General features: G+C 40.8%; 1 protein-coding gene across 1 annotated transcript; it reads right to left on the bottom strand.

The window, feature by feature from the left end:
* Nucleotides 1-1,279: 1,279 nt before the first annotated feature.
* On the bottom strand, nucleotides 1,280-4,684 carry LOC149553944 (uncharacterized). Its single transcript, XM_089789276.1, has 2 exons — nucleotides 2,932-4,684; nucleotides 1,280-2,008 (listed from the first exon to the last, which is right to left on the bottom strand). The coding sequence occupies exons 1-2, from the start codon at nucleotides 4,188-4,190 to the stop codon at nucleotides 1,948-1,950; spliced, it is 1,320 nt and encodes a 439-aa protein (XP_089645402.1). The 5' UTR covers nucleotides 4,191-4,684; the 3' UTR covers nucleotides 1,280-1,947.
* Between the last annotated feature and the right edge of the window lie 7,708 nt (nucleotides 4,685-12,392).

The following is a 12,392-nucleotide window of genomic DNA, read 5'->3' as shown; positions in this document are numbered from 1 at the left end:
ATTGCAAATGAAGCAAGTCCATTTCTTTCTCTTGTCCATTTCACCAAGATTCGACTCGCCTTCACTTGACTTCACTTTCTTCCCCTTTGACTCGCCATTGCGCTATGATCCATTTTGCTTCTCTTCCTTGGGACAGAATCGCTTGTCGCTCTGGTTAGATCATTCATCTCTCAACCTAGCTGATTCCTCACAAACATGATCCATCAATCCATCCACAACTAAGATCACATCAGCCAATGTCTGTGTTTTTTGACGCCGTAACTCCTTTTGTGCCTAGGGCTGCAAGTTACTTGTAAACAAGTACCACTTCTCAAAGTCATTTAATTTTGTACATCTCAGGTCCAAGATCTTAAATGCACTCACATACTCCCTCAAGGTGCCCATGTGTTTCAACTTGTCAAAACACTAGCGGATCAACCAATCCGAGTTCCCAAGTCTAAACTATGCATGCAATGCCTCTTTCAAATCAGCCCAATTCCAAATAGGTGTCACTGGCTTGCCTGCCCTTTCATCAACCTAATGTGTTCTCCACCACAATTTCACACTTCTAGTTAAACATGTTGCAACCTTCTTTAACTTGATCTCTTCAAGTAGATCGTGGACTATAGCTAGATACTCTTCCACATCCCAAATGAAGTTGTTCAACACGATGTCATCCCGTTCTCCATTGTAGGACCCAATCTCAACTAAATCTTTTCGCCCAAAGTTTCCACCTTGCAACAATGCTTGACAAAGAGCTTGTCCCTCTTTTATGATGCGCACTTCCTCACGAAGCGATCTCATCTGATCTGCCATATCAGACAACTCTTCCCTCAAATGCTCTTCAAGATCTGATTCTTCTAAGGCATTCAACCTCATCTCATGTAAATGAAGCCAATCCTTATGCTTCAACGTTGTATTCTTTGTCCGCTCAACTTCTTGATGCTAGAGTTGTTCTTCATCAAATTGGCTGTCCACTTTTGCCATGATGTCACCTTATTTCAAATTACCCCAAATCAATTCACGTTGATTTGCCTTCTTCAATACAGATCACAAATGTTACCTCGAGCCAAACTTAGGTTCTGATACCATCTGTCACAGCCCTAGGGAGCAAGTCGTGCAGCACTGGCTACCCTGGCTCAAAATACAAGCCAAAATAGGGTCTTAAACTACGCCTATCCCCTAAAGATGCCTTGTGGAAGAAAATTATAAGGATGCATGAACTGATTATCTCCCAAGTGTGATCAAGATACCATGAAACAGAGCATTCAACCAATGATGCAAGAACATGGACCAACAAGATATAAGTGGGGTTGATCGCCCAGATCTTCTTTACGATATGTGTGCTCAATATACAAAGTTAGATCTTGTATTCACAAATATAGATCACCCCAAGATATAATTTGAATCGACCACCAAGGTCTTGTTACAATAAGAGTTCCAAGCTCGGATTCAAGTCAAGATAGCCTAGCCAAGACTGTCTCACACTTAGCCGCCACTTCTACTCATCCGTTGCTCAAACTCGCTCGTCACACTTCACTGCCTTGCAACTCTTCTCGTTGCTCGCTACTTAGTATGACCGCCTTAGCTGTCTCCTCCTGACTTTTGTCTTCCACTTCTGCCTTTTTGAAATGAAGTGCCTAGCCCCATTATAAAGGAGCACCTCGAGTAAAGAACTAGTCATTGTGCAAAATAGGTCCTGCCCTATTTTACCCTTGTTCAATGGTCACCTTGGTCAAGCGCATTCCAATGTGTTAATGCATTAAGGCACCGCCCAATGAAAGACTTAACCCATGTGCTCATCTACCAAGACAAGTTCAGCTCGCCTAGCCAACCAAAGGATCAAGCTGGCCCAATTTATTCAATCTAACACTTGCATGATTAGACTGTCCAACCAAAGTCGCCTAACTACTCCTTTAGTGTTGTCAAATCACCCTTAGCTTTGTCAAAATTGCCCAGATTGCCTCGTTAATCCTTGAATTGACACCCTAGAATAGTGCCATAGTCCAGGCCCGTTACAACCAAACCCCTATAATAAGAAAAAGTTAGTTCACATAAAAATAATCACAAGATATAAAAATAAATATCTTATTTCAAAAATATCGATCTAATTTTAGTACATTAAACACTTTTATAATTACAAATAATAACATTAAACAAATTTTCACAAATAATTAGAAAAATGAAAAAAAATCACTAACTTAACAAACCAAAAAAGATTATAAATATTTTGCATTGTTAACAAGGACCTCACACAAATTTATTTACTAATAATTTCTACTCTCAGTTTTATTACACTTATTGACTTAATGCCCAATTTTTTCGACAAGATTGTACGAATATTTGTGACTATGAAGTTGTTAGTACAATGAGTTGTGCAAGTATGGGTACCCTTTATGTACAACCATTGGTCTCACTTTTTATTTGAGCTGTTTTGGACAACTTGACAAAAAGTATGTTGATGTGGCATCATAATGAGTGATGTGGACTTGAAACCTTAGTTATAAACAGATGACTCACCAAATCAACTACTGTAAAAAATTGGGAGTGATTTGTCATTTCCATGTAAGATTTTGATAGATTATTCAAGTATCGGATCCTCTCCCCTAATCGATATCTTTAAACAACTCGTCCACCCCTTGAAATAACTGAATCACACTGGAATTGAATCCATTAACTGGCGTTGAAAATGAGAACCAAACTGGAATTGAATCCATTCAATACTACCTTCAATCTAACATGAAAAATAAAATGAAAGGAATGAACTGGAGCTGCATTGTTTCACATGTTTGCAGCCGATTTCATCATAAAATGCCATGATTTGTTTTCAGAAGGCAGCGAAACAAGAAAAATCCGCAACTTACCAGCCTTAAAAGAATGAAAAAATAAATTGGACAGACCGTAAACAATTGTTGTGAAGCCATTAACGACCGCTTAAAAGAAATTTATTACTTGCAGGTGGCTTGAGAGCTTTCGAAACTTTCAGTATCATTGATCCATAAGTTAGAAATGGAGATCTCCATCGCCAATGCTACGCTGGCGGAGTCCATTTCCATCACTTTCCCAACTGCATCTGCGTAAGAAATCGCACCATCATCTGTAATCATACCGAATTTTGCAGTTGCATCGTCAACAACGGAACTACAAAGCAAATTCCCAAGTCTTTTGCATCCCTCGGTTGAATTTTGAAACAGATTTTTCACAAATCGCTCTCTCCTCCTCCTCCTCCTCTTCTCTGAATCTGGCAAAACCCTAGCAATTACATCCTCGAGGCGTTGCTTTCGAGCCCTGCAAATATGACTGCAAGTACTGCTCTGCGGAACATCCAGCAGGCGATCGCATCGACAAATCACACAAAAATTGCCGAGAAAAGCGAGGTACCTGATCAAATCCCTCAGAAGACCTTCCACAACATTAAAACTACTTAGTTCATCCAAACCCTCGAGGGCACAGCTGACGTACTCTCGAATCCTTTCCGGCAGAAGGTAACGCAATCCCAGCGAGGTCGCGGGTTCGACTCCCTCCTGAGAGCAGATGACTTCTACAGGCTTCTCCAAAGATACCAGTACCGTGAGCGCGCGGTCGTTGGCCAGGCCGATTCGCAGAAGCGCATCGTCTCCGTCTAAAAACTCTGGAATCGCGATATCAAATTCGAATACGGGAATTCGTACATCAAATTCTCGCACGCTGCACCAGTGAAGAACACTTCCGTCCTCCACGGCCTCGCGTTGAAACCCTCTCACCATGCATTTCCAACTATCCCGCGGGAAAAAGCTTGTAGCCCAGAGCTCATCTGCAACTGTCCATTTGTCGATCCACCATCCTGATTTCTTCGGAACAGGGGAATCGACGGAAACAGGTGACGGACGCGGGGGAATCGGCGCAAACAGGGCACGGAAACAGGGGACGGAATCAGGGAAATCGATTGGAACAGGGGGTGGAAATAGGGCCGCTACTGCTTGAGCTACCTGTTCAACCGGCTCTTTCGCCGACTCGCAAACCCTCGCCATGATCTTGGCGTCCACAACAATCCACCACCGCTTATCTTCTCCGGCGAGAGAGAACAAGCGGGAAAATTCATTCAATTTGTCCAGCGCTTCATCTGCCCTGCGCACAGACTCCATCGATCCTGCATGGAGAAGCTCGAGCTTCGCAGGCGAATCGGGCTCCGCAGCTTCAAACGAAGGGGAATTCGATCGTTTGACATCCATGATGGTGAATGAATATTCGCTAGGGTTTTACAAAGCTAGGGCATCAATCGACCACACCAGGCCTTCCATTCCCAATATTATGTGCCCTGCTGGTTCAGGAACGAGTTTCACGTTGCAGTCCGCATTTCGAGAGCGTTTCCAGGTAGCGATTACAGTTTGCAGATTCAAATAACAGTCATTCGCCGCCATTACAGATTTTTGCTCAAGATCTTAAAAAACCCTGAAACACCTTAGCACTTGTTTTAGTTTGGCCACAGGAAAGATGATCTTAAAGAACTACCATTGCAGGTTGACTGCATAATTGTTGAAGCGATTCAAGAGATAATCTTTACTGAGATATTTCAGAGAATTTGTCTGTGAGAGTTTTTCCTCTGAAGTTGAAAATGAAGCTTCCCACCATGCAGCCATTCGCTTATGGTTCATTAAGTATTGATGGCTGCACTTAAACTCAGAATGGAAGTTTTTTGTCCCCCAAAAAAACTCAACTGCATTGATAGATTTTGTTCATATTTAGAAACCTTTCGTTCTTTTTGTGTTTTATATGTTTTAAAAACTGAAAACGGGACGGCCCTTCGCTTGCACTCTCTTTCTGTCGGCACTTGTCATACCGCATTTACTGCGGGAGCTTTAGGTTAGGATATAATGGCTCCGGCCAACGGTGAATCAGTGGTTTTTAGTATTCACGCTGCTGCTTCGGACTGCCATGGCGCCGCCACCGAACAAACGCCCGCACAAGTTTGTCCCGAAGGTCTTCCACGAGGTAATCCTGATATTGTTCTTCCTTTGCAAGAATTTGATGCTGCATGTGACTAGTTAGAACAACATACCTTGATAGGGTATTTTGTTGGTAGGACTCCGCCTGAAGCTATGCTCAGAGAATGGGTCAACAAAAGCTGGAGTCCGCCTTGACGCTGTGCAAAACCTTACCAAAAGTTTTTTTTATTTCGCTTTGCTAACCCGTCGCAAGCTGATGCAGTTTTTACCAACGGCCCTTGGTCTGTGCGTTCCTCTTTGCTTGTTTTTCAGAAATGGTCCCGAGACTTCTCTGTCTTAGATGATAAAAAGCTTAGGGTTCTTGTTTGGGTCGAATTCCCAGGTCTACCCTTGCCCTGCTGGCCTTTTATTGAGTCTATTGCCCAAGCCCTTGGCAAAGTTGTTACCAAGGAGCCAAAGAAATTTTTTAATGCTCGCCCTCAACGGCGTGTTTGCATTGAAGTTGATATTTCTAAAGATCTCAAGGATTCTGTGGAAATCCATATTGGCGCTCAAACCTTCTCACAGAAGGTGCTTTACTTGAACCTACCTAACACCTATTATAGGTGCCAGTCTGCGGAACATAAGATCAGGGATTGCCCTTTAGCTAGACCTAGGGTCAAACCCCAGCCTAAATCGACGCCTATCAAATAGGACGAAGGAAAAAAAGAAGAATGGGTTACTGTTGGGCGCAAAGGCAAGCCTGCCTTGAATCCATTGGCCCCCAAGCCATCCAATGCGACAGTTACCGCGATTCCTCCTATTTCCACCGAAGTGTCAGCGCCTGCTAGCGTGGAGACGCCAGCGGCTTCCATTACACTTGTTCCGATTTCGCAGGTTTCAAACCCTACTGGTTCGCAGGGGATTAAGGCGGTCGCCAGGGCCTCGTCCTTGGCTGGGGCTCGTTCTCCTCTTGCAGTCTCTTCCATAGTACCACCAGCAACAAGGCCTTCTCGCAGTCCTCCTGGACATGCGGAGATATCAGGGGTAAAACGACAGGCTGTAAGTTCAGAGGATTTCCCGTTTGACTTCCACTCGGTTTCTACCTTTTTGCAGAATAGTTACTCCTCTCTGGAGGACGAGGATGGTATGGAAGAGTTCTCATGAACTTCTTCTCTTGGAATGTTCGAGGTCTTACAGACCTCCCCAGAAAGTACTATGTTCGGGATACCTGTCATAGACTTGGGAATTTAGATTTTCTTTGCCTGCAAGAAGTTAAGATTTCAGGTTTCATGCTTTCTGCTGCATGCCGTGTCATTTGGCAAGATAGCGTCATGTTTTCTTCTCAGCATGAAGCTGGCTGAGGTGGTGTAGTTACTCTCCTGTCATCTCGCCTTCATTCTGCTATTATCTCGCACGGTTCTGACCCCACTCACCGTATTATTTGGCTTTTACTTTCCATTAACAATCATTCTTTTGGAGTCATTAATGTTTATGCTTCTAATGATGCTGTGGAAAGGGCACAAATGTGGGTTTGGCTTGTTGACAACTTGCCGCTAGCTACTTGGGTCCTATGTGGGGATTTCAATATGGTTGAAGTGGCTTTTGACAAAGATGGCATTCTGCCTTCCGTTGAACAGCTGGAGAAAGAGAAGCCTGGTTTTACATGCGTCATAAATTGGGCCTTTTTTATCCCAATACTAGCCGTCGTCATGATAGTGGGGCCTGGCACACTTGGTCCAATTTTCGAGCCGGTCCTGACCGCATATTGAAACGTCTTGATTGTGCTATGATCTCGGTGCAATCTTTTTTTTCCTTTTCTGAAGATCGTGATCTACCTGTCATTCCCCTGACAGATGTGACGTTGTCAGACTACTATCCCATTTATTTTGGCATTTTTTGGCAAACAACTGTCCCCAAAGTGGCCAAGTCTCAATTCTTCCTCAACACGTCTGTGCTGTTGCATGCTTCCACCATCTCCCACATACAACGTGTCTGGAATTTAGAACCACGTCCACATTCCCATCGAGGTTGGATTCAATGGTGGAATGACTCGATTTTTGCTCATCTACGGGCGTCAGCTGGCAATTTTTAGAAAACGGTCTTATGAAGCCAACACCCTTGCCTTCAAAAAAGCCTCTAAAGCTCTCACCTTCAACCCCTTTGATGTGGATCTTCAAATTCAGCTTGCCAAGCTTCGCCATGAAAAGAAAATTGTTGATAACTATGTTGCCCGAGGAGCTCAAATCAAAGCCCTCTCCACTGGTTGGAGGTTGGCGACAAAGCCTCGAAAGAGTTCTTCCAGGCTCTCCGAGCCTGTCATACCAATGTTGGGATTAAAAAGATAAAACAAGGAACTAATGTTCTTTCTAGTCTGCCTGACATCCTGCAAGCTTTTGTTCTTCACTATGAGAACGTCTTTGCTTCGCAGGGCCATTCGGTTGCTTAGGAGGAGGCTCTCAGAAAGTGTATTATTGTTACTCCAAACCACCTGGCGGTTGAGCAACACGCTTTCTGTGAGCAACTTCTTTCCCTCCGAGACCTTAAAGAGGCAGTTTACTCCATGGCGGATGACAAATCCCCTAGGTGTGATGGATTTCCCTGTGAATTTTACAAACATCTTTGGGAGCAAATTGGTCCTGATCTGCGCAAAGTCTATCTTGAAGCATACCATTCTAAAAGCTTAGGAGCGATCATAAATAAAGACAATAGTAAATTCATACCTAAAGCTGGTGATCCTGAGGACATCTGTAACTGGAGGCCCATCACCCTCCTGAATGTGTCTTATAAGATCATTGCTAAGGCACTCTCTCTCAAAATCCGCCATATGCTTCCTCTAATTGTGCGGCCTGAACAAACTGGCTTCATCAAATCCAGGTATATTCTTGACAAACACATCATTGCTGTCTGGGAAGGTATGACATGGGCTCATAAGTCCAAGCAGCAGGGTATCTTTTTAAAGATAGATTTTGCTAAAGCCTATGATCGCATTGAATGGCCTTTCTTTTTGGCTATGCTTCAGGCTCTGGGTTTTGGTCCCAATTTTCTTCAGTCCATGGAGATGCTCTTTGGTGACGCTAATGCTTGCATCAGCATCAATAATTCGCAATCTAAAGCTTTTAGACTTTTTTGTTCCATCAGACAAGGTTGTCCGCTAGCTCCAGCGCTTTATGTCCTTGTTGCTGAAGGTTTTGGTTATGTACTTGCTCACTCTGTGTCTTCAGGACTGGTCCGTGACATTTCCTTGCCTGATTCTTCCTCCCAGTTAGTCAATGGGCATTTTGCTGATGATTCTTTTCTTACTCTTCTTAAAGATGAAGAAAACATCAAAAATGCTTTAATTTGTCTGGACACTTTTTGTCAAGCCTCTGGCTCTGCCATTCAATGGCATAAAATGCTCTGCTACCGACAGTCTTTTTTGCCAGCTCCACCTTGGTTCAGACAATTCCAATGGAAATGGGTTACTCATAGAGAAATCTTCCGCTTTCTTGGCATTCCCTTTGCTTTCCAGGCTTCCCCTGTGGAACTTTGGAATGCTGTGCTTACAAAGATTAACAAAAAGCTTGATTATTAGATCACTAAGCCGCTTTCTCTTGCTGGTAAATTTCAGATTTGTTCTAAGATTTTGGCTGCCACCCATGTGTATTATTCTTCTTGTTGGGCTCCCTCCAAAGCTTCCTATCTCAAATTAGAATGTTTGCTCAAAGATTTTCTTTGGGCCTCTGGTTCTGACCATCATGGTTTTCACAGAGTTGCTTGGGATTTATGTTGTCTCCCAAGGGAATTTGGGGGTCTTGGCCTGCTTTCCACTCGGAAGCAGGGCCTTGCCCTCTGTGCTAAATGGATTATCAGAGTTATTTCTAGAGATGAAGCCTAGAAAATTCTTGTTAGGCATTGCATCTCTTCAGGCTTCTCTGCTAACAGACCGGCGTGGAAGGGGATTGGTTTTCAGACCCTTCTCACTATGCGTGAACCAGTGGTCATACAGGGCTCTTTTGTTATTAAGAGCATTTGAAAATCTTGGGAAGCTGTTAAACCTTGGCTTCATTGGGCTGGTGATGAGTTTCGCAATGGGCTGTCCTTAAATCAACAGAATATTTGGTGGTCTCCCTTGTTTGCCTTCTAGGGTACTCCTCTTGCCAAGACTCAAGGTGCCAATGCTCTGCGTTTTTTTAAACGTGGCATCCGCACTACCAAGGACATTTTCTCAAAACTCACAATGAATTTCAGGTCATGGGAGGATATGCAAGTTCAATACCGCCTTGTTCGTGCCGATCGCCAGACTTATGACCTTCTGTTGTCTTCCATCCCTGTGCACTTACTTCATAAAGTGGGGATTCAGTCTGTTCGTCCTTGGTGGTATGATTGGAAGTGGTTTCTTGCCACTCATTTACCAATTATAAGCCCAATATGGGATACAGATGGCTTTCACCCCACCTTCCGATGGTGGACACGCTTAATCAACGGTGGCATTTGCATTCTTCGCTTTCTCAATAGAGAAAACAGTTCGACACCATTTGGAGTGCCATTACAGAACCTAAGATTGCACACTTTGCTTGGTGCCTTGCCTTCCAAGGTCTTCCCTTGGGGCCTTGGCTCAAGCACATTGGGGTTCCTGATCCCAGATGCCCCTTCTGTGGCCAATCTGAGTCCTTTTTGCATATTTTTTGGTTTTGCAAGCGTGCTTAGAATTATTGGCACTGGATTCATGATTTTTTCAAGCCTTTTAGGCCCGAACCTTTTTCATGGCACATGATCCTGCTAGGTGATTCCCCTAGATTTCCTCAGAAGTTCTCCTAGATTTGGCATACTTTCAGGATGAATTTTTTTTTTTCTCTATGGAAAGATAGGAATGCAGTTTTATTCACTCACAGTTTTTTGGATGTTAACATTGCAATGTACACTAAGGCATGCATTTGTAACAATGTCATTATGTAGATACAGGTGCAAGCTAATAAAGTTGCCCTGGAGGTTGCACACTTACAGGAATTGTTAAATCATTGGGGCAATGCTCCTTGCACCATTGCCAGAGTGCCTTCGGATGCCTCGGCCGATGCCTCCTCGTCTCGTGGTCGCCATTCCCGACGCTAGTCCTCTGGCCGCTATTCACACACACTGCGCTCCTAGGATCCCTGCCACCGCTCTCCCAGCGGTGGTCATGGCGGTTGGAGGCGCCGCTCCGCTCCCCCACCTCATGGTGGTTCTGGCTGGTCCCCGGCTCCCCCCCGGGCGGGCTTCTGGTCGATCTCCGGCTCCTCCCCCTGGACAGGTGCACTTTGGCAAGTTTCCTCGGCTGGCCTTGGCAATTTCTCCTCTGCGGCCAGACAAGAAGGATGCGGAGACTGCGACTACCCTAGACCCTGTTGATGCTGGTGACGGCTGGACTGTTCCTAATCCGTCTCATAATCCCACTGATGCGTGGGGATTTCCTGATAAAGATGATCCTCCTCCCTCTGCTGGTATTGCCTTGGCAGCTTAAAAGTGTTTTTTTTTTATGAATAGTTTTTAGTTTCTGGCTGAGGCCATGCTGTTTATTTCGGCTTCGGCCGTTTGAACTCATTCGCGGGGTGATCTTGTATCCCCCGACCCCTTTTTTGTGAATTGTAATCTTAGTAAATTTTATTAATTGAAAAGGACTATTCATCAAAAAAAAAAAAATTATTGAAAATGGAGATCAATTGATCCAACATATCTGGTGATTAATCTTTTATTTCACTACCAATCAAATTGTTTTATTGTCCTTTTGCATTGGTCACTTCTAATCTTTTTTCCTTTTAAAATAGACAAAAGATGATCCACGGTTATCGGCGGACTAGTCAATATGCTTGTTGGCACATTTCTTTTACTCCGATCAATGTTTATCGCAGGTTTCAATGAAAGAGAAGACATGAAAATCAAAGTGACAGTGTTTAGATAATATAGAGGAGGAAGAGGAAGACAAATAAAATAGTAAGATAGAGTGATACCAACATAAGTTGTGTGTGAGAGAGAGAATAAAATATAATTAATTTTCTTAATAAAACAAATAGTCAAAATAAAATCATGGTTATAATAAAAAAATAAAATATATTATATTTTAATTAATGAAATTAAGAAATTAATTTTTATATTAAAACTTACATTTGTATAAGAAAAAATGAAATGTATTGAAATATAAAACTAATTGTTTAATTTTACACAATTAGAAAAGGTGTAATGTTTTGTATTTCCAATTTTTTTATAAAATTAAGTAATTTTTAATTATGAAATAATATCTATATAATTTAATATGTACATTTGTAAATAATAAATAGATGTAATATATATAAATTTGATGTTGATGAATAAATATGATGTAATAAATAAGAAATAGAATATAACTATTTAGTATTTTTTTGATATAAAATATAATTATTAATTTAATATTAAAATATATATTTAAGCTAAATGATAAATTGTTTAAATAAAAAATATTATTAATAATAAATAATAAAATTTATAAATTGTAACACTTATCAATTATATATATTACAAACATTGTTATAAAATATAATTAAAAAATAATATTTTTAATTTATTTTTATAAAGTAAAATAATAGTAATAATTTAACTACTTTTATTAAAAAATCAAAGTTTTAAAAAAATAAGAAATTCAAATACAAAGATATAACATATTGAAATTATATTAAAAAGACATAATTTTATATATATAATATTTGAACTTATGCATATATGAAGTTTTAGGAATAAGTAATATCAAATAGTAAAAAATAAACATCAATGTAAAACTAATAATAAATATATTTAAAATTTAAAATTTAAAATATTTAACTTTATATTTGAACTTGGTAAGAAAATTAGATTGTGATAATTAATATTGATTAGACATGTTGTGTGAGGTGGAAGCTAAAATGATTGGAAAAAATAAATCTTATCAACTTGTCACAAATGTGACAAAGATAAAGTTGTAATTAATACATTCATTAATGCATGATGAAGTTGGTTGTTAGAAAATACTTGTATTTTGATTGAAGAAAATTAATTTCCTCCCCCACCAAAAATAGTATGGACCAATTGAATGAATGAAAAATGTGATTTATAAAATAATGAAAAATATGAAAAAGACATACACATTTGAAATTTCATATAATCTTTTAAATTCTTTAATTTGATTGGTGAGTCTTAATGTCATATTAGCATGACATGAATGCATAAGTATTCCTGCCCATGGCAAGAACTAAAATTTTTTCCTCCATGGTTAATAGTCTAACCTCTAGTCTTTAGAACATTAAAACAATTGCCCCATGTCTTAATTGCAGCTACATTTAGTATATGTTAGTCACTAACAAATGTATGCCTAGACAATTATTTTTGAATAAATAAATAAATTACATCATCTACCCCTTTCGACAATGGCTCATAGCCATCTAGAACCGTCCACTACTAACTACAACCATATTTCTCACCTATAACCATAAATACTTATTCTAGAATGTACCTAATTTTTTCTTATAAATTCAATGGCTTGGG

Source organism: Cupressus sempervirens, chromosome 6 (assembly GCF_028749045.1).
Source record: "Cupressus sempervirens isolate cs-2001-9-10 chromosome 6, ASM2874904v1, whole genome shotgun sequence".
NCBI classification, from domain to species: Eukaryota; Viridiplantae; Streptophyta; class Pinopsida; order Cupressales; family Cupressaceae; genus Cupressus; species Cupressus sempervirens.
This window is presented reverse-complemented; position numbering and strand designations above follow the sequence as displayed.

What these genes read in the sequence shown, in the direction of transcription:
- LOC149553944 (XM_089789276.1), bottom strand. Translation starts at nt 4,190, where the DNA reads ATGGATGTCAAACGATCGAATTCCCCTTCGTTTGAAGCTGCGGAGCCC. An exon ending in AGCTCTCAAGCCACCTGCAA is followed by an intron (nt 2,009 to 2,931) that starts GTAATAAATTTC and finishes TTCTTATTATAG; the next exon opens with GGGTTTGGTTGTAACGGGCC.